General features: G+C 48.1%; 2 protein-coding genes across 2 annotated transcripts in view; one reads left to right on the plus strand and one right to left on the minus strand.

Moving 5' to 3' along the window:
- T265_08072 (hypothetical protein) overlaps positions 1–9,492 on the minus strand; it is a gene marked incomplete at both ends in the record, with an annotated part of 12,024 nt that extends 2,532 nt beyond the window's left edge. The window contains 4 exons of the mRNA XM_009173767.1: positions 6,019–6,320; positions 6,387–6,406; positions 6,540–7,001; positions 9,349–9,492. Coding sequence (XP_009172031.1) covers positions 6,019–6,320; positions 6,387–6,406; positions 6,540–7,001; positions 9,349–9,492 — 928 coding nt within the window. The remainder of the gene's footprint in view (positions 1–6,018; positions 6,321–6,386; positions 6,407–6,539; positions 7,002–9,348) is intronic.
- The window catches only part of T265_08073 (hypothetical protein), a gene marked incomplete at both ends in the record, with an annotated part of 41,343 nt that overhangs the window by 3,200 nt on the left and 17,724 nt on the right, over positions 1–20,419 (plus strand). Inside the window, 7 exons of the mRNA XM_009173768.1 lie at positions 4,608–4,670; positions 6,067–6,342; positions 10,079–10,282; positions 10,498–10,623; positions 11,752–11,865; positions 14,454–15,935; positions 19,324–19,944. Of these exons, the coding sequence (XP_009172032.1) occupies positions 4,608–4,670; positions 6,067–6,342; positions 10,079–10,282; positions 10,498–10,623; positions 11,752–11,865; positions 14,454–15,935; positions 19,324–19,944 (2,886 nt within the window). The remainder of the gene's footprint in view (positions 1–4,607; positions 4,671–6,066; positions 6,343–10,078; positions 10,283–10,497; positions 10,624–11,751; positions 11,866–14,453; positions 15,936–19,323; positions 19,945–20,419) is intronic.

Below are 20,419 nucleotides of genomic sequence, written 5' to 3' on the forward strand. Positions count from 1 at the left end.
GAATCGGTGATAGTGCCCGTTTTCAAAAAAGGGGCGCGTAGTGAGTGTGGTAACCACAGGGGGATCAGCTTGCCCCCGGTTGTAACGAGACTTTTGGCGTCAATTGTGCTTCGTCGCCTTACGGTGGCTCGTGAGACACTGACTCGAGAGCAGCAAGCGGGATTTCGGCCTGGTAGGGGTCGTGTTGACCAAATCTTCTCACTGTGTCAGGTGCTAGAACAACGCCATACGTATAAGCGACCCACGATTCTAGTATTCCTGCATTTCCGAGGCGCATTCGACTCGGTTGATCGGTCTGTTCTTCTTGAGACGCTTGCCCACCAAATAATGCCCTGGAAGCTTATGAACGTAATACGTTCTTTATACATTCAGACTTCCGGACGTGTGAGAGTGTACGGAGAGCTATCCATAAGCTTGTACACAAATCGGTGTCCGTCAGGGATGCCCACTCTCTCCATTACTTTCAATTTCGTGATCGATGAAATAATGAGACAACCGCTGGAGGGTCTCCAAAACCCTGGTATTCAAATAGTCTGTGAAGAAATCCTTGTCGATCTGGAATATGCAGACGACATCGTTCTCATGTTCGAAGAGGCGGAGTAGGCGTAAGTATTCTTGGATGAACTGACCAAAGTCATCCCGTCCTTTGGTATGCACTTTGCACCAACAAAGTGTAAGGTCATGCTTGTGGACGTGCAGTCACTGAACACGCCACTTACAATCCAGGGAGAGATACTGGAAGTTGTGGAGCGTTTTACGTATCTCGGAAGTTGTATTAGTTCTGATTGTAGTGTGACAGATGAGGTCGATGCACGAATCTGCAAGGCTCGGGCCGCGTTTGCTAGCTTGAGACACCTATGGCGTCAGAATGGTTTATCCCTGAATCTGAAGGGACGTGTGTATCACGCTACAGCACGGGCTGTTTTGTTGTATGGCTGTGAGACTTTGCCTATTCGAGCAGCGGACCTGAGACGTCTTCAGGTGTTCGACAATCGTTGTCCCAGAACCATAGCTCGTGTGGGTTAGTGTCGGTGAATCCGTAACGAGGCAGTTGGAGAGCGTGTTTTCAGTTGTGTAACGGGTACTTCCATTGAAGAATGTGTCCCGCATTAGAAGCTGCGTTGGTTGGAACATGTGTTACGCATGCCGAACCATCGTTTGCCGAAGAAAGTACTGTTTTCCATGCCCAACTCAGAGTGGCGTAAACAGAGAGGTGGCCAACCCTTGACTTGGCAGAGGAGTATGAAGGAGATCACGAAACGCCTTGGTGCTGTCGGTGCTACTCGCCTTCCAGGATGGGGACCGCTCTACCCTCACTGTGCCCGGTTGGAGACACTACAAGATAGGACTGGCAACCGACGTCAGTGGCGTTCTTGTTGTCAGTTTCTATCCAGATCACCTGAGTGAATGTCTGGAGGTGTAGGCACCTCGGAATGATTGTGTTAGGCTAGCACTAAGTCCCTCCACAGTCCACCTTTACTCTTTTCTTTACAATGAGGCTTTCAGATAAGTCATGGTTGTACGACAGTGAAGCATCGGTGTTTAACACTGATGTCATGCTGTCGATGATGATGATGACTTGCCCACCAGGATGGGCACTGGGTGGTCCCCGCTGCACCTAGTTGGCAACGCTACAAGGTATGGCTGCTAATCGATGTCAATGGCTTTTGTGTTGTCAGGTTCTATCCAGACTGCTTGAGTGAATGTCTGGGGGTGTAGGCAAATCGGATTGATTGTGGCGAGATAACCCTAAGCCCGTTCCTATCTCCACCTTTATTCTTTTGTTCACAATGTGACTTTCAAATAAGTTATGTTTATACGGCGACGAAGTACCAATCGATGATAATGTCCATTCGCAGTATGGGAGCTCGCTTCCGTTCATCTGGCTGCTTCCCTTTGGCCTTCTTGGTATAGTTGTATTTTGCGCAGTTCTAGCCTGCGTGATCATTGGAGTACCCAAACCCGATCGCAACGTCAGTGTGGATGCCCTTGGTCGAGGTTGCGGATGTCACGCGTAATGACCCTAGTGCCTCTGGACCGCCTTAGCTTATCCAGTGGTAGGTATCCATCCCCGCCACAAGAATTTGAATGATAACTGAGTTGGGTAACTCAGTAATACCCGTCCGGCAATCGTTAGAATTACGCAAAGTTATCCTCTGGCTTCACTCACTCATCAGGAGGAGGATGTTCCACTATCTGATCCGGACAATACTTCCTGTGTTGAATGCCCCAGTTCCCCTATTCGTCACCCTTCCAGGAACGTCATGACATCTTGTGCAGCGCCACAGAGCTTTAATGAAGTAACGCCGTTGATGATGAGGGAACGACACCACTTTGCAAAAACGCATAAGGTTCAGCTTAAGACCGAACCCCAGTACTCTCTATCTCTCAGGTGTAACACCCTTCCGGTGCCTAGCTGTCATGCTACCCGAGAGCTGGGACACTGCCAAGTTGCCCAAGCCTAGATAGGGAAAGTCGGGAAGCAGAGCACTGCCAAGTACCACGCACCTTCCGGTCAGTAAATTCGCGCTCTAACCACTTGAGCCATCTCCTTCCCAGTACTGATATAAGATTGAGCCGTGACCTCCCGGAGCTCATGAATTTTCACGGTCTGAGAGTTTGTTCACTAGTACTTGCGGTGAACATCGTAGGTAAGACATGGTAACAGTGTGTCTAATGACGTGTATGAACGTGGTTATGATATTCTAATCCTTCTGGAGTTGGTGGTAGCGCCGACTTGGGTACATTCTTTACGTACCATCTCCCAATTTTACCTATTGCCACTAATTTGCTTGGAATAGCGCCGTGTACCGGATGACGGTTTGAAACCTGGCGCTCAACAATTCAATCGAACCTGTTTCATGTAAGTGGGGTCATTGTGTGCCAAGAAGCACTTTACAGCTCTTCCATACCTTTTGTAGAATCAGCCTTGTTCGTTCCACGAACCTCCAGGGAGTTTCGAACTCACCGCCTCCCGATTATCAGTAGAAGGCTTAACCGATCGGCTACGAGCGGCTAATCGGTTCGGTTTACCTTCCAAAAGTTGTTTATATCACAACTGATCTTTTTTTAGGTTCCTCATAGTTTCAGTAAGTCAGTCGCACACAGCCATGAAACTCAGTGGAGGCATCAACAAACCAAGTGGGAGTGCATTCTTTCGAGAGTGGCTCTTCAACAGACATCTGTAATTCATCATACACAACAGAAAATGGCCATCCTGGTTCAAAAACTTCGGAATTAGGTCCTGATCTTTATAGCCCAATCTACCGTCTTGTTGTAAACGAACTAGCAAGACTCAAGTTTTGTGCTCTCTACAATCTATTGGCAACAAGGCATTGATAACATATGGTAGCTGATCAAGACATTCTCGCTCTCTTTCAGCCGTTGCCGTATTCCTGATTGTTCGTTGTGACTCGAGCGCACGACTTCCCTAGCATGTTTAATAAATTAAAAGACAACGTCGCGAAGACAAAAGACGCACGCAAGGTCAGTTGAACCGCAGATTTTCATTGGGGTTGCTTTTAGTAATATCAGTGACCAAATATACTTCAGATAGCTTTTTACGCATAGGATTCCATGTTTGGTTGGTGTGGGCCACCAGAGGCTTGGGGAGTTTTTAATCGAGAGATTGACAGTGAACTAACGGTAGCTTGGAGGCTGAGGTATGACCAAATGGTTGGAAGCCATTCTCGGCTTTCTCATTTGCTTATCTCTACGCGTGAACAGCAGAGCGGTGTACTATCCCTTTTCAGTGACGTAATAACCACGCTTGGATAAACCGGCAGCTAAGCCTTTTTTTTCATTTTCTAGCAATAGTAGGCCAAAATCACTCTGACACTTGTTCTTGATGTGTGCATCTACACGGTGGTGTTGAAGATGAGGTCTTTGAAGGCGGGTCGTCAGGTTGGTTTGGTACCGTAATTTGTTTGTCTCCCACCCTGTGGAGTACGAGTGATGACACTCAAACAACACCCTTCGTCTCGAGTGATTGTAGTTGGAAGATTTTCCCTAAGAAATGCATTCCTGACATTCTCAGTGTGGTGTCTCTAGTGATGTGATAGTGAATGGTGGGGTGTGGAACAGTGCTGCGTCTCAGAGTTGTCCACGGGACTCTCCGATGGGGTTAACATCAGAGGCTTCCATTGTAGTGCACTGTCCCGATTTGATAATTTGAATTCGCAGGACAACCTTTGACCCCAAGGCCTATAGGAGCTGGGGCATTACAAAGTGAACTACCACTCGTTTCCTGGTTGGCTTTCTGCATCTGGCAGGATTGCCCAGCCCGAGGGACAAACCCCGGCGCGAACAGAAGACGGTTAGTTCTAAGGCTATCAGCATGCCCAACTGGTGGCCTATAGCTAGCTGTGCAGTTACATGCAGATAGAGGGAATAAATTAGATAGCAATAAAGATAAACGGATGAACCGGCGGATCTTGGTAGCAAACCATTTAGAACTCCTGCAGGTATAGTACTTCGTGGAAAGGGGACTAGGGTTGTCTACCACCCACTACTACATAACGAGCAGGATGCAGTCACGTTTGCTCGTGGACTCAAAATTCCCATCTCTTACTTTTGGGTCTTAATTCGGCCTTCATTATGACTGGTAGGTCCCAGACGACGATACTTCCGTACAGCCAATTGATGTCGTGGATATCGATTGTGATGCACCTGTGAGTCTGCCTGTTCCCCTCGTTAGCAGTTTCCCTCTTCACCAACCTTTAACCTTGTTTAGTGTAATGACATGTTGTTCTTTCGTAGGGTAACCAGCCGCCTAATTAATGCACAGCAGCTATCACGTGATTCATTAAGCGAGCGGTCATTTGACTGGTTGCGTCACCCTACAAGTGCTTAATATCACGCGATTCTTCTGCTTTGATGGGGTAAACTAGTGGTAACCTTCAAATTCTGAAGCCGACTATTCTAGCCATCTTTGGAGTACTAGCCAACCAGAGGTTCACCTACTTGGAACTCGAAACAAGCGCAAAAGTATAGAGTCACCGATTTGAACGCAGTGGACGTCATGCTGTTAGTGCTAGGTGAAGACGCGGAAGACACTTTGTTACTGGTCGTTGGCTTGTTCGCCGAGCTGGGCAGTTTGGTTGCAAACGTTTCATCACCAATCGAGGTGACATCATCAGTGCGTAGTTGTGCGTAGCGGTGGGTTAGTGGTTGTGCACAACCACTAACCCACCGCTACGCACAACTACGCACTGATGATGTCACCTCGATTGGTGATGAAACGTTTGCAACCAAACTGCCCAGCTCAGCGAACAAGCCAACGACCATCTACGCTACCTGAGCTACCGACATTCTCCTCTATAGAAAAGCACTTTGTTACTGTTTCATAAACAGTGATCTCACAGAGCTGAATTGTGATTGGAACCCGCGCATATGAACATTCTGCCATTCAAAAAAAGGTGATTAGCACATTTTGGTGTGACGCAGTACCGCTCACCCTTCAGCACTGCAGATTCAATTCACGTGACCCCGTATGAACTGGCTCTCCACAGTGTGAAATCTGCTTTCTACGAATAGACCTGGAAAGAAAAGCCTCACCAAGTCACATGACCTTGGCAAAAGTCACCACTGAAGAAGCCAGATAGTATCAGGGAGAGGAATAACGCCCTCTTGAACATTGTCTGAGCTGCTTACTGGTTTTCCATTGCTGTATGTGAGCAGTCGCTCCCGACAGTTTACAAACTCGGCATCGGCTCACCTAAAAGATGGTTTCACTCACGTGACTGCATCAGTAAATTCAGAAACAAACATTCTAACATCGCTTTTTGTTTGCCAACCTTCTCGCAACCCATTTTGCTAACCACTGTTTCCCTATCCGAATCTTTTACCATACCAACTACACATCGTTCTCCTCACTATTCGGGGTGTTCCTTTCTTATCCTGATTCCGGTGCTATTATTCACTCCAGTGCTGTTTTTGGTCCACTTTGAATAACGTAAGATGATCGTCTTTTCACTGTTTGTTTGTTTGTCTTTCGTTAACACAAATTCGTTGCCTCACCGCACAGTTCGACCACCAGGGTCACGTGTTTTTTCTCCAATCTTTCAGGCCCCTGGCGATAGGAATCATCCCACGCGATCCCGTACATCTTCCACAGGCTCCAAATGTAGTACGACCGCGATGAACCCGGATAGAACGCTCGAAACGGATCCTTCTGCCGGACCGGCTTTGCTCGAATGGACCACCGAGTCGATTCAGGGTGACTCGGATTCCGCCTCTGTGATATCTTCCATTTGTCCTTCGACGGCCGAATCATCTGTTTTTCAGGCACGTTATCAAAAGCTTCATCGGTTGGCGAGGGGCTTCAAAGAAAAATATCAGCAGGTAATCTTCAGTCCAGCTCCGCAACTTTGTTTGATTACTCTCACCTCCGTTCACGACCGTTGTTCTTAAAAACCAAAATGAGGAACTTTCTTCCGGCTGACGAGGCTTTGAGGCCACTTAGTTTTGTAATGAGCCAAGTGACGTCGAGGGAGGCTACTACTCTAGAGTATTCCTCTCAAGTGTTTCTCCTCACCTACCATTGATGACGGTGATGTTAGGGGCCAGTTTGGATAGCTGTTAGTCTGGTCGCCGTGCCTGGTAACTGGCTTGCAACGGAGAGATACCGGACTGCGGTAGGGTAGACACACCGACGGACGCTCTCCGATGATGTCTCCTCGAATGGCCACGAAGGGTTTGCAAGTCAGTTGCCCCTGGTCGGCGAACATATCAGCAGCCATTTGGTCAACTACCGATGTATCGGTGGTACTACTGGTGGGAGCACTGTTTGACCGGTACGGGGAAGTGAGTTCATCAAGGCATGTCTGTAGCGGCTGCATGGATGATGCCGCATTCGCATCTGATTGGTTGTGGATAGATGACCGAAACTCGGTGATAACGGTCGCCTGCGAGTTGAAAGAATCCTCAAGACAGGAATATTTTCGTTTCCAATGTGCTAGCTCATCTTCCATCGTGAGTAGCCTGGCCTGAAGAGACTGAAGCTTGAAGTTGAGAGAAAAAAGAATTGTCAAGCTCATTGTAGCAGGTTAAAGTATGTGTCACTCTGTTTGGGAATTTTCCAGAACAATGACGCTTAATGATTCGTACAACAACGCTGCAAGATATACACAACCAGTCTGCAGATTCCTCGATGAGAGGCAACCATCCACCCCCTTCTTTTCGGAGAGGGAGCGACATAAGGGGATGAAGTAGTGTAAACCACCAGGTCCTGATGTAATTACTCACCAAAATTACAAATCAGTAACCATATGCAAACGGTCAACAGCCAGAATGACCAACACGTCCGCTGAGCATTGGTCGGTCTGGTGGGAACATTAGATTAGATCTACTTGGGTACGCCAGGTGATTACGGGAAGAAGGATCTCTCCCGCGATGGATGAATCACGCTGGTTATGAATGCGCGTACAAAAAGGCCGTCTGCCTCACAGAGCTCTTTTCGCCCGACCCTCTGCTGAGTGGAAGCGTCCGGGACGTATAACTTGCCAGCGAGATATGAAATTACTAACCAGTAAGTCGCGTGGACAACTGGTTGGCGACCCCGGGACTCAACTCTCAGATGTTTAATGACACTGGCACAGGTGGCGCAATCTCACACTCAGTCATGCTGATGCATCAAAGCTATCGCCTCAGTTCCAGAACTATTTGAACATGCCATCGCAACCAAGACTTGGCGGTATCTCCCACACTCTCCCATTTCTCAGTGATCAGAACCATTGCAGCTGAACCCAATGTACGCGTGGTTCACGGTTTATAGCTAATAAATTGGACTGAGCCCGCTGAGCTACTTCGGACAGGCGTGCATTCACACGCGTGATTGTATGCGAGATCAAATTAGATAATAGATAAACATAATCATTCAGCTGTAGCACTCTTTCGGTGCCCAACTGCCATTCCACCCGAAGGAAGCACGTGGGCTGGGTTGCACAAGCTTAGACAGGCGTTGTCGATGGGCAGAGGTCGGGTTCGAACCACAGACCTTCCGGTTTGCAAATTCGCGCTCAAATCACCGAGTCACCCCGCCACGATCAAATTAATAATAATAATAAGTAATAATAATGATAACCGTTCAGCTACAACACCGTACTCGAAGGAAACACGAAGGCTGCGATACTGTCAGGCCACCTAAGCCTGGACAGGAACCGGGGTTGGGTTCGAACCGCGCGGACTTTCCGGTCAGTAAGTTCGTGCCTTAAAAGCGGAGCTGCCTCAAGCTCGACTTGCCAAATACGGTTTTACCGGAGCAACCGGGTGCACTGGCAACGTTATACTTCGTTGCTAGCGGCATCCGTGGCTGCCGCTCGCGGTGGAAAACTTGGTGCCGCATAAGTACCAACCGACAGTCGCCACGTCGTGGCAGAATCCTAAGATTTTCGTTACAGCCGGGGACAGACTGAAACGATCATCCGGCAGTATTAGGAACAAAAGCCTATTCATGTCCACGAAACGTACCATTTTGGGGTTTCACCAACATTTTCCCAACGGAATTCAAAATGAAAACGCTGATTGGTTCATTTTTGCCATAGCCAGCACGCATCATTCGAATCCTTATTGCGGACTATACTGTGGACAGCTTTTACTATTGTCGAGTCAAACCTGGTGACCAAAACGAGACGAAACCAGAGCAGTTGCTTCCAAATGAAACGGGTTTTGTGAAGGGAACTACTCATAAGGTTTCTGAGTAGTTTTCGTCATGAGAATATCTCGAATATTTCATCAACTGAAACAGCAAGCCGCCTTTGTGTGGCACACTCAGTTGAAAATCATCATAAACGAGACATTCAGCTGGGTTCCAGGCGAATCTCCCACGAGACGGGTTTTAGTTCAACTTCCTTCTGTCATGGCATTGCCAAATGGTCATTACTGGTACATGTGATTGGTCAGTTGGCGATTTGTCACACGTTTGTAATCAGATTCCCATCTTTGGGGTTTGATGGTTGTAGCGTGCATTGACTGACTGGAAGGTTCGTAGTTCGAACCCGACTGCCGTCTCTGCCTGTTGACTTTCCCTGTTTAGGCTTGGGCAACCTGGCAGTATCCCAGCCCTCGTGCTTCCTTCGGGTGGCATGCCAGCGAGACACTTGCGTGCGCAAGTTCAGTGAGACAGCTGTTCGAATGCTCACTAGATTGAAACGTGGCCTTTTTCTGGGTGGTCGCAACCGGCACAACGCTCATGAGCTGATTATCGTTTAGTGACCCATTTTCGTTGTTCGTTTTGTCAACTGACAATCAGTACTTCCAGTTTGACATAACCACCGAAGGGAAAGGGACTGCTTCGCCTTGGCTCGGAAGACTTTCCCATCCTCGGATGAGAATAGTTGCCTATCAGACCGCAACTGACGAAGAAAGCCGTTGTGTACCCTTGAATGTATTGATCTCTCTTCCGGCCGTTTCTTTCTTCTCACAGGCGGACATGTTGACCCCCTGTCTTGACCAGGCAATGGTTGCCATACCATCCTTGGAATTTATGGGCATTGTACTTCATCTCGATCGCCAGAGCCTAAGCAGGAAGGTAGACTTACGTTTTGGAGACCAACTGTTGTGACTTTACTGAACGGTAGTGCAACTCTGTATCGGTCTCTTGGCTTCCTGCTCCGCCCACTATGATATATGAAGAGGCACGGTAGCTCTAGACAGCCCTTCATGGAGACCAAGGAAGATTATTACAACCTCATTTATGGGGACAATGACAATGTTGCACAAGGTCGTGCTGGAATCTCCGTGAGGGGGCGAGAAGCGTTGAGTTAAAAATGCTCGATCCTGATTGGTTGGCATTCTGACCAATCAGAGCATGCCCTTTTTTGGTCCGTATCCTGCACGTGACACATCCGTCCAAATGGTGTGGCCTCCGGGCACTAAGCTGCCTTTCAGGAGAGCCTTTTAAACAGAGGCCGTCCCACTCGATATTCTCTAACGGGATTTTTTACCGACCATGACTTATTATACGGAATTTCCCATAAGTTGTCATGCAAAATTCAGTTTCATGGGGACTAACTGTCCACACAAGAATGGAGGGCCTCAATTTAATCGTTTCTCACCGTCCTCCGTTCTTTCAACTCAGGCTATGGACAGGTTCAAAAAGTTGGAACAAGAACGTGACCATCTTCGCGAACTGCTAGCAACCCAACAAACCCAGGCGTTCCGTCGGATGGACGAACTTCGAGAAGAATTGGCACTGGACAAGAAAGCCAAACAAGATGTGGATGTCAACTACAATCTGATGTTGACTGAAAAAGACGAATTTATTCAGGTCCTTCGGCTGCAGGTAGGTGTTCGTTTGCAAATTTGTTTGTATTCCGCCCATGGTCGCCGCTCATTTTACTCTCATCTTCTATGTTCACTTTGCGCCAAACTTACCGGATTCTGTGTACTCACCCAGCCACTCTTTGTCCATATGTGTGCTCGTTCTCTGTGAGCATTATTAGTGTTCTGCTTACCTTAACATATCACACGCTCCCTCTCCCCGTCGCACTTCACCAGGTATCTTTACTGAAAGAAGGGAAAAATCTTCCTCCAGAATTGGAGGCTAAAATCAGTGCTGGTCACGCACGGGAGGTGCAACGACAGCGGTCGCTGGAACAGGAAAACGAAGACCTAAAAACCGAGGTAAATGTGATTCGATTTTTTCTTGAGTCAAGCCATTGGAGTGCTCCATGTACAATACAGTTGAAAGCAGCCATCCCCAAAATTCTCGTTGCGTTTCCGACTCAACAGTCAACAAAACAAAACACAAGAAGAACATGCTTTGTCAATACGGTAGCCTCAGATAAACAAACGAACCAGTCATGTATCCTCATCGCTTCCTGACGCGATGCGTTCGCATTTTCGCTTTTAATACATGTACTCAGGTGTACTAGGATTTGGACATCAACCAAGGTAACCAAGCCAGGTGACTGCTTTCATACGCTACAACACCAGCTCACATAGGTGAGAGCAGCCTACCGGCTGCCAATAACGTTCTGAGCTGTTTCGGTCGATCACCTCTTATGATCGGCTCTTTAGGGCTGCTTATATCCGATCATCCTTGCCATGGTCTGTACAAATGATGATCCAGTGTTGTGAACGCAGTCGAGTAGCGAATAGTAATGCAAAACGGACCCACCTACGTCACAGGTAGGCTGTTCCGCACACACACACACACACACGACACCAACCGTGCGTTCACTTCGGTGGTTTTGTCTCAAACAGCATAGCTCTGGGACTTTTTCAACTTCGTGTGCCGTCGATCCAGACTGCCCTGCATTCGTACATCCGACTGAAACCGACTAATGTAGTCTAATCAGATGGATACTTGGTCACTGGTGCCTTGTCGCCTGCGCATCTTTTAGTCGAGCGACTTCCCGTTGCAGGCATCCCTTCTGTATCTGTTCGTTTTGTCGTTTTGAGTTCCAATCGTGAATTGGATGCATTTCAACTGCTAGGTTCATTGCTATGGTTCATCAAACAAAACGTGTAAATGTCCGTCGCCAATGTAACACTCTGTATGAACCTACACGATTCGAAAACCTGATTGGTTAATTGGCTCACGTGCCGCTCTCGTCCAATACAATCATCCGAACGTGGCCACATCTGATTGGAACTCTCCGCTGGTTTTACCCAATGGTTTTATAATCCGCGGTCCAACGTGACATCACTTATCACGCATACACGAAACGCATTTAGCTCCGTTTTTCTCACTGGTTTCCTCTCTTTCGTAACACCGATAAACTGACTGGTTTTTTGGTCTCCCTCTAGGTGCAGACTCTCGCAACACAACTTCAGCTAACCACCACGCAACTGGAGGAGCAGACGGTGCAGCGTAGTCAGCTTGAAGAAGCGTTGAACGCCCACAAGGTGAAGTTGCAGCAGGTAAGTGTACGCTCGTTCTTCGGACGTCCGGCTGACTGTTTGGGTGCTTTTGCTCGCAGACCTTCAACACAGTCAGAGTGGTGTATTCCAACGTTCAGCTGTGACACCCTTCCGGTGCCTGTGTGCCATTCCTCCTGAAAAAAGCACGAGGGTTAGACAGGGGAAGTCGATTGGCAGAGGTCGGGTTCGAACCACGGACCTTCCGGTCAGTAAATTCGCGCTCTAACCACCCGAGCGAAAGGTCCGTTAGAGATTAAAAAAGGCTATACCAAAACGAGTAAAAACGTGTGAATAATGCACCACACCGGAGCGTTGTGGAGGTTTAGATGGATGTACGTTGACCAGTGTCTTGAAACGTCTTGCGTTATAAAATTTAGAAAAACGGGAAGGAGCAGTAAGTCCCAAATTGGGGAAGGGGGCCGTTCTGTTAGGCTGAAAACGGACTGAAAATCGATATGGGCGACTAGGGGAATATAGATGTTCCAGGCGGATGAATTTTTGTGGGAGTGTGACTAGCTTATTGGGTGGATTTTTGTGGGGTGGTGGAAGGCAAAGTCACGGCACTGAGCGAGAGAGAGCTTGCGGATTAGCGTGACAGCTAGACCCCGAAGGGGTGCTGCAGCTGAATGCTTTTTTGTTACATATGAGGAACGATATGAGGGGGCGCGGGTAGAGCAGAACCCACCTTGATCGTGTGGATCCCGGAGAGAGAGATGAGCCGCCTTCAATATGTACATGAAACCGAGCGCTTTATAAGAAAGCCTCCAGCCTAGTTGACAAAGTCAGGTCTTGGTGCCACATTCGAATCCTTGAAGTAAAGCTATTCGCCCAATTATTTCAAGCTGAATGATCACAGGTGTGATGAGTACACCGACAGGTCACCTGTAGAGTGGTGGCACGAGACCGCTTTTTTCCATGTGATGCAGAAGCTGTTTGGATGCAATTAACCGCAGAACCTTGGATAAGGTTGGAATAATAGAGATGAGGAAGCGTCTGAGCTCAAGGGCATTGGAACTTCTCCGAAAAAAGTCGTTGAGCTGTAGCACTCTTTTGGTGTGGGATGGCTCAGTGGTTAGAGCTCTAACTTACTGACCGGATGGTTCGTGGTTCGAACCCGACCTCCGCCGCATCTTGACTTCCCCTGTCTAGGCTTGGGCAACCTGTCAGTACCCCAGCCCTCGTACTTCCTTCGAGTGGCATTTCAGTTGGGCACCGGAAGGGTGTTACAGCTGAACAATTACGACTGCCTGCATACCAACGGGCGGAGATACGAGGGCTGGGATACTGCCAGCTTTCCAAAGTCTAGAAAGAAGCAGTCTAGCCATTTCAATTCTGTCGTTTCCGAAGAGACAGGAACGACAATAGATATTGTTGGACCGAGTCTTGAATTACAAGCCCGGGACAAACTAGACGGGATTCCTCCCAACTTGAAATGGGGGTTGGCGAGCTATTGATTGAAGTGAGACAGTGGAATTTGCATGTTTCGACGTTTTATTGAAAAGGCAAGCGCAGAAGTTAGCAGGGGACTCTTTCTTGAGATTCTAGAAGAATTTGCTTCCGGATGCTACGTCATCAGACGGTTGATGAAAATATCCTCCTCGGCCCTATTGTTACCGACAGTACTAGAACTGTGCGCAAGGGGATAAGAGGTTAGTGGGTGTATCTAAACGCCAGCGTCTTTACATCCATCTTCCAACAGCATCAAGTTGGTAAACCTGCGTCGACCATTCCAGATTTTGTGAGTTCTCCGTCTCCAGCATTCCGTCATTGAAGGTACTCATGAGGCTCTCAACGCAGGATCGTCGGGGGTTCGTCCATCCTAACGATAAGAGCAGAAACGTTGTTGCACTGATACTAAAGGAGATAACCATCCAACTGCAACACCCTTTCGGTGCCTAACTACCATGCAACCAGAAGAAAGCACGAGAGTTGGGATACTGCCAGGTTGCCCAAGCCTAGACAGAAGAAGTCGAGAGGCAGAGGCGGGGTTCGAACCACGGACCTTCCGGTCAGTAAATTCGCACTCTAGCCACTTGAGCCATCTCGCCTCCAACGTACTGAGTAGCATACCTGTGGCACGAAAGAAACTGACGTTTCCTTAAAGGAAACTGCTCATGAGGTTGCCGAAAACTCTTCGACTGACCACCACCGGTTTAGCCCTTCTTGGGTTCAAGTAGAACATAAGGTTGACGGAAACTCGGGGACTGCGCCTAACTGATGAGCCTGAATGAGAAGGTCGTAACCGGTCGTGGGCTGTCGAAGAGTTTTCAGCAACCTTGTGAGTAGTTTACTTTATGAAAATATACTGCGATATCTCGAATATCGTGCCAACTGAAACATGAGGTGGCCTGTGTGCAGCACCTTCAGAATATCTTGAACGAGAGATTCAGTTGAGTCTTTCGTGATAACCAAATTGAGTTGCAAATGAGTGTGTTTCTCGGAAATGACGTTTTTTCCACGCTTATCCTAACTGTGACTTTTGATTGTGCTCATCACATAGGCAGAGTGAGTTACATCACAGGTGCAACGGTTTGTTCTTTTATCCGAGTTGTGTGTATTTCGGATTTCTTCTTTTTCTAACATTTTAGTTCCAAGCCCAAATCGAAGAATTCGGACCGCTAAAACGTGAGCTCACAGACAGCAAACTGGCTCAATCTGCTTTGGAGGAACAGGTGAGAGGACTGAAAGCACAGCTCTCTTCTTTGATGGTACCGACGCAGGTGGAGCCGTCACAGGCCTCTGCAGATCAGAAGGAATCGAATGACGCCATCAGACTGCTTGAACTACAGGTCACCGATCTTTCCAAGACACTTGAGGAGACTCGTGCCCACCTGGTCTCTAGTGAAGCGGTTCAAACACAACTCAGGTCGGAGCTGGATGACTACAAGAAACAGGAACCCAACCACCGGGAGTTGCGTGAGCAGTACGAACACACCGTTGTCCGATTGACTGAAATGGAACGGCTGCTTTCAGAAAAGACGGATGAGTTCCTCAGTAGTACTCGTGCTTTAGAGGCAATGAATGTGAGAGAACAGGATCTGGTGGTCAAACTGGATGACACGAGAGCCCGTTTGGTGGATATGAAGTCACAACTGGATGCCTCAACGTTAAAGCTTGCCGAATTAGAAGATAAGCAGACCATTTGGAAGACTACTGAAGAAGATTATGAGACGTTAAAACAAGAACACTCAATTCTGGTCGATTTAAATAGGCAACTTCAATCCCATCTCACTTCGAAACTCCAGGCAAGTGGGTTACTTTTGGACAATGGTGAAACCAGTTCTTTGGAAGGCTTGGTCGAACAACTACTGGGGTTCGTAAGTACTGCGGCTCTTCGCTTAGATAAAACTACTGAGGGGAATGCCGAACAACTGCGAATTCTGACGGAAAAACATGCAGCCGATGTGAGTTCACTCAGAGATTCACTGACTGCGGAGCATACCTTGAGGGACGAGTTGGAACAACGTGCGAAACAGCTGCAGACGAAAGTCGACGAAAGTGAAGACCAGTTAGCCGATATTCAACTTAAGCTATCCGAAGCGAAGTCCATTCTGAGTTTGAAAGAAGAGGAAATTCAAAGTCTAACAGTGAAGTTGCAAGAGGCCAGCGAATATAACACAGAACTTCAAGCCCGTTGTAGCAATGCTGAACGAGAAACCGGGGACTTAACTGCTCTGAGACAGGCCACCGAGGTATTGTGCAAGGAGCGCGATGAGCTGGTGGCAAAGTTGTCTACGGCTGAGTGTGAACGGCGAACGGAATATGCCACACTGATGTCCCAAATCGAAGAGCTCTCCTCAGCATTGGCCGCTGAAAATCGTCGTCTTCGGGTTTCCCAGGCTACCGTTGAGCAATACGGTGGTGTGGCGACAGAAGTCACCAGTCTGCGGCAACAGCTAACGACAGCTCATTCGTGTCTGCAGGCTTTACGGTCTGATTTGGAGCTCTACGAGGCCGACTCAATGAACGCCATCTCTGGAATTGTCTCTCAGTCGATCGATGAGGTTGAGGTATCATGTTTGGAACTGTTGGGGAAATTTTTCGAAGATAAAACCAATACAAGCCAAAAGGTGAGTGTGACGGGTTTCGTGCTATCCGTGGCCCATCCTCATTGATATCTATTTTAACTACTGTCCATTTGTCAGTAGTCCAACGCTCACTCCAAATACGTACCCTGATGGTGTGGACTGTCCTTCGGAGCGTTCGAGCTTTTGCCGTCTTGCGCACAGTGTTTCTTTCATGCTTCACTTCTATTATTTTTGCTCATGGAGTCAGCGAACATCAATACAGCAACGGACACCTTCGCCAGAAAGGTTCCACGAGTTGCCTGAAGGTGGCGGGCTCGTACAGGGATGTCGTGTGGGGCACGTGATCCTTTGGCTAACAACTTGAGCCTTTTATCCTACAAATAGGTTTGTATGACTGATCAATCTGATCTCGGCTATGCTATGCAAAGTATCATGTGATCTCCACCCAATGAGTTTCAAGGAAGAAGAAGGCGTTTATGTGGCATAGTTTTTTGCGATTCCACCACCACGTACTATACAACGCTAATTCAACATAACCCGTCAGTTCGGGCCGCCATCACACCTTCCTACAGAATTTTGGAAATCTGTCCTATTTTCATCACGTGCGGTATCAGGGTGAGTAAAATTTTGTCATAGATCCAGGAAATTAAGAACCGCCTCGCCAAAACGTAACACACTACTCATAAAGCTGCAGCCCATGAGTAGTGTGTTACGTTTAGGTAGCATGTTGCGAAATCTCGAACAGCGTACCAATTGAAACACGTGACGACCTGATTTGGCACACCCAGTCGAATCGGAGCATTAAGGAATGCCTTCTTCATCTCTGGTTAGGCTCCGGTGTTGGTGGCGTCCAAATCGGAACGCTTACAGAAGTAGACACAAAGGTCAGTTCAGTTTCTCGGTTTAATTCATCGCAATTTACTCAAATCCGAACTGCCGACTCAAAGCCATACAGAGGATAATAAAAACAGGAATAAAGTATCGATTAACGGGCATCTACTCCCGTCAGCTGTTCCCCAGTCGCAAAAGACAATTGATTCGGAAAGTTTGGGATATAGAATATCCCCTCATTAGCCCACATGTTGGTCTTACGAGCGTGAGCGTATTCGGTTCGGGCAGAATCCCACATTTACGCTTTCAGATTGGCTACTGGTCCCCTTCCTGGCACTTCTTTCAGAGTTACCGGTTCCCCGTAATGTTCCCTGGCCCAATGTTCGGCCCAAACCACTGGTTAGGTCACCGGAAGACATATCCAGGCGCAATAGCCAGAAAATACCGTCGGATGGTCGGATTCAAACCACGAGCCTTCTTCCTACAACCCTGTTGTGTCTTGGTGAACGGTAGTGCAACTCTGTATCGGTCCCTTGGCTTCCTGCTCCGCCCACTAGGGTATATCAAAAGGCACTGTAGCTCTATACAGCTCTTTATGGAGACAGGAAAATTATTCCAACTGTATTTATGGAGCAGTCACAATGTTCCACAAGGTTTTGCCGGAATCTCCGTGAGGGGGCGAGAAGCGTCGAGTCAAAAATGTTCGATCCGGATTGGCTGGCATTCTGACCAATCAGAAGACACCTTCGTTTGGTCCGTGTCCTGCACGTGACACACCCGTCCAAATGATGTGACGTTCGGTTATTGGGGACGGCTGGCCTGCGTACACACCTTTGTGCCTTAACGAGCGAGTTTTCCCAAGCTAAGAACTACCACATTGCCTGGTACCATGTCTTTTCGTTTAAGTTATCTCCTTTAGGATGCGCTCCTGCCACGCCGTCGGTTTCTATGCTGACAGAGGTCACCCCTCAGGATGCGGAACAGCTATACTTGACGTGACCCAACTTCACTGGGGTGGGAACTTCAAGATGGTTGAGCGAAGGAAACACATCTTCCTCCAGCTGATAGCGACCTGGAACAAGTGGCGTCGCTTTTGCTTTACGCATGACAGTCTCGTCTGTCAAATGTATCAGTTTATCGTTCCGTGGAAGGAGTGGCTACTACATCCACTAAGATCCACTTGAATACGCAATAGCCTCGCTAGGCTGAGCTAACTGTTGGAGATTGAGATGGCCCAAGTGGTTCGAGCGCGAATTTGCAAACCCGAGCTTCGCGTTACGAACCCGACCTCTTCCGCATCTCGACTTCCCTCGTCTACGCTTGGGCAACCTGGCAGTATCCCAACCCTCGTGCTTCCTTCGGGTGGAATGGCAGTTGGGCACCGAAAGGGTGCTACAGCTGAATGATTATGTTTATCCATTATCTAATTTGATCTCGCATACAATCACGCGTGTGAATGCACGCCTGTCCGAAGTAGCTCAGCGGGCTCAGTCCAATTTATTAGCTATAAACCGTGAACCACGCGTACATTGGGTTCAGCTGCAATGGTTCTGATCACTAAGAAATGGGAGAGTGTGGGGGATACGACCAAGCCTTGGTTGCGATGGCATGTTCAAATAGTTCTGGAACTGAGGCGATAGCTTTGATGCATCAGCATGACTGAGTGTGAGATTGCGCCACCTGTGCCAGTGTCATTAATGGGCACCGAAAGAGTGCTACAGCTGAATGATTATGTTTATCCATTATCTAATTTGATCTCGCATACAATCACGCGTGTGAATGCACGCCTGTCCGAAGTAGCTCAGCGGGCTCAGTCCAATTTATTAGCTATAAACCGTGAACCACGCGTACATTGGGTTCAGCTGCAATGGTTCTGATCACTGAGAAATGGGAGAGTGTGGGAGATACCGCCAAGTCTTGGTTGCGATGGCATGTTCAAATAGTTCTGGAACTGAGGCGATAGCTTTGATGCATCAGCATGACTGAGTGTGAGATTGCGCCACCTGTGCCAGTGTCATTAAACATCTGAGAGTTGAGTCCCGGGGTCGCCAACCAGTTGTCCACGCGACTTACTGGTTAGTAATTTCATATCTCGCTGGCAAGTTATACGTCCCGGACGCTTCCACTCAGCAGAGGGTCGGGCGAAAAGAGCTCTGCGAGGCAGCCGGCCTTTTTGTATGCGCAGTCATAAGCAGCGTAATTCATCTATCGCGGGAGAGTTCCTTCTTCCTGTAACCATCTGGCTACCCTAGTAGATCTAATCTAATGTTCCCACCAGACCGACCAATGCTCAGCAGACGTGTTGGTCATTCTGGCTGTTGACCGTTTGCATTTGGTTACTGATTTGTAATTTTGGTGAGTAATTACATCAGGACCTGGTGGTTTACACTACTTCATCCCCTTATGTCGCTCCCTCTCCGAAAAGAAGGGGGTGGATGGTTGCCTCTCATCGAGGAATCTGCAGACTGGTTGTGTATATCTTGCAGCGTTGTTGTACGAATCATTAAGCGTCATTGTTCTGGAAAATTCCCAAACAGAGTGACACATACTTTAACCTGCTACAATGAGCTTGACAATTCTTTTTTCTCTCAACTTCAAGCTTCAGTCTCTTCAGGCCAGGCTACTCACGATGGAAGATGAGCTAGCACATTGGAAACGAAAATATTCCTGTCTTGAGGATTCTTTCAACTCGCAGGCGACCGTTATCACCGAGTTTCGGTCATCTATCCACAACCAATCAGATGCGAATGCGGCATCATCCATGCAGCCGCTACAGACATGCCTTGATGAACTCACTTCCCCGTACCGGTCAAACAGTGCTTTGTTTTCATCCAAAGATGCACAAATCTCCGAGCTGAAAGAGGAACTATCTACTCTCCGTAGCACGACATCCTTGCAATTGCAAGAGGCGGTTGTTCAAATGGAACAAGCGAAAACTCAGGTGCAGCAAGAGGTCAGAGACTGGGATTTGAGGTCTAGTCAGGCTTTCGAACAGATCCATGCCCAACATAATCGTTTGTCCGCACTGGTCAATCTTGTGAATGCTTCCTCTGAACGCCTGGCGAACGCGGAACACCAGCTGGAATTGTTGCGCCTAGGACAACACCAGTCGATGAACACATCGCTCCAGGATGAGTTGAACCGGACAAGAGCTGACTTAACAGAGCTGGAGACGGAAAAGGGCCAACTATCGGATGAGCTTAATCACAAGAAGCAACAGGTAGGCAGCCATTCTTCCAAACCTCTCCAACGTTTTACTCATTCTTTCTAGGTTTTTGACGGTTTGTGAAGACAGATTGGTGTTCACTTTATAGGTGGTGACCCCAGAACCCACGACCAAATGTGATCCACCTTCAGGCATTTCTTAGAAGCATGATCGATGTTGATGGGCTTATCAGACAGTCTAGACCAATTTCAGAAAGGGTCCTTTAAATAGCGCGGGGCCTTTGTAACTTTTGCACGCACTCACTCGCTTGTTTGGACTAAAGCTGTTGTGTACCCTTGTCGGTAAGTTCTTTTTCCGGCACTGGGCATTGGAGCGGGGAACAGCAGTCAGATGTAACAGGTCATAGGTCTGGTGTTCAAACCAGACAGCGAAGGATACGCACTGGTGACGAGCCCCTTCGGTGTAACTGTGGCAGGATAGTTGGAGAACTATTCAAATGAGAGGGATGTAGGCGTTGATTATCCTCCCA

This window comes from Opisthorchis viverrini (assembly GCF_000715545.1).
Source record: "Opisthorchis viverrini unplaced genomic scaffold opera_v5_201, whole genome shotgun sequence".
In the NCBI taxonomy this organism is placed as follows: Eukaryota; Metazoa; Platyhelminthes; class Trematoda; order Opisthorchiida; family Opisthorchiidae; genus Opisthorchis; species Opisthorchis viverrini.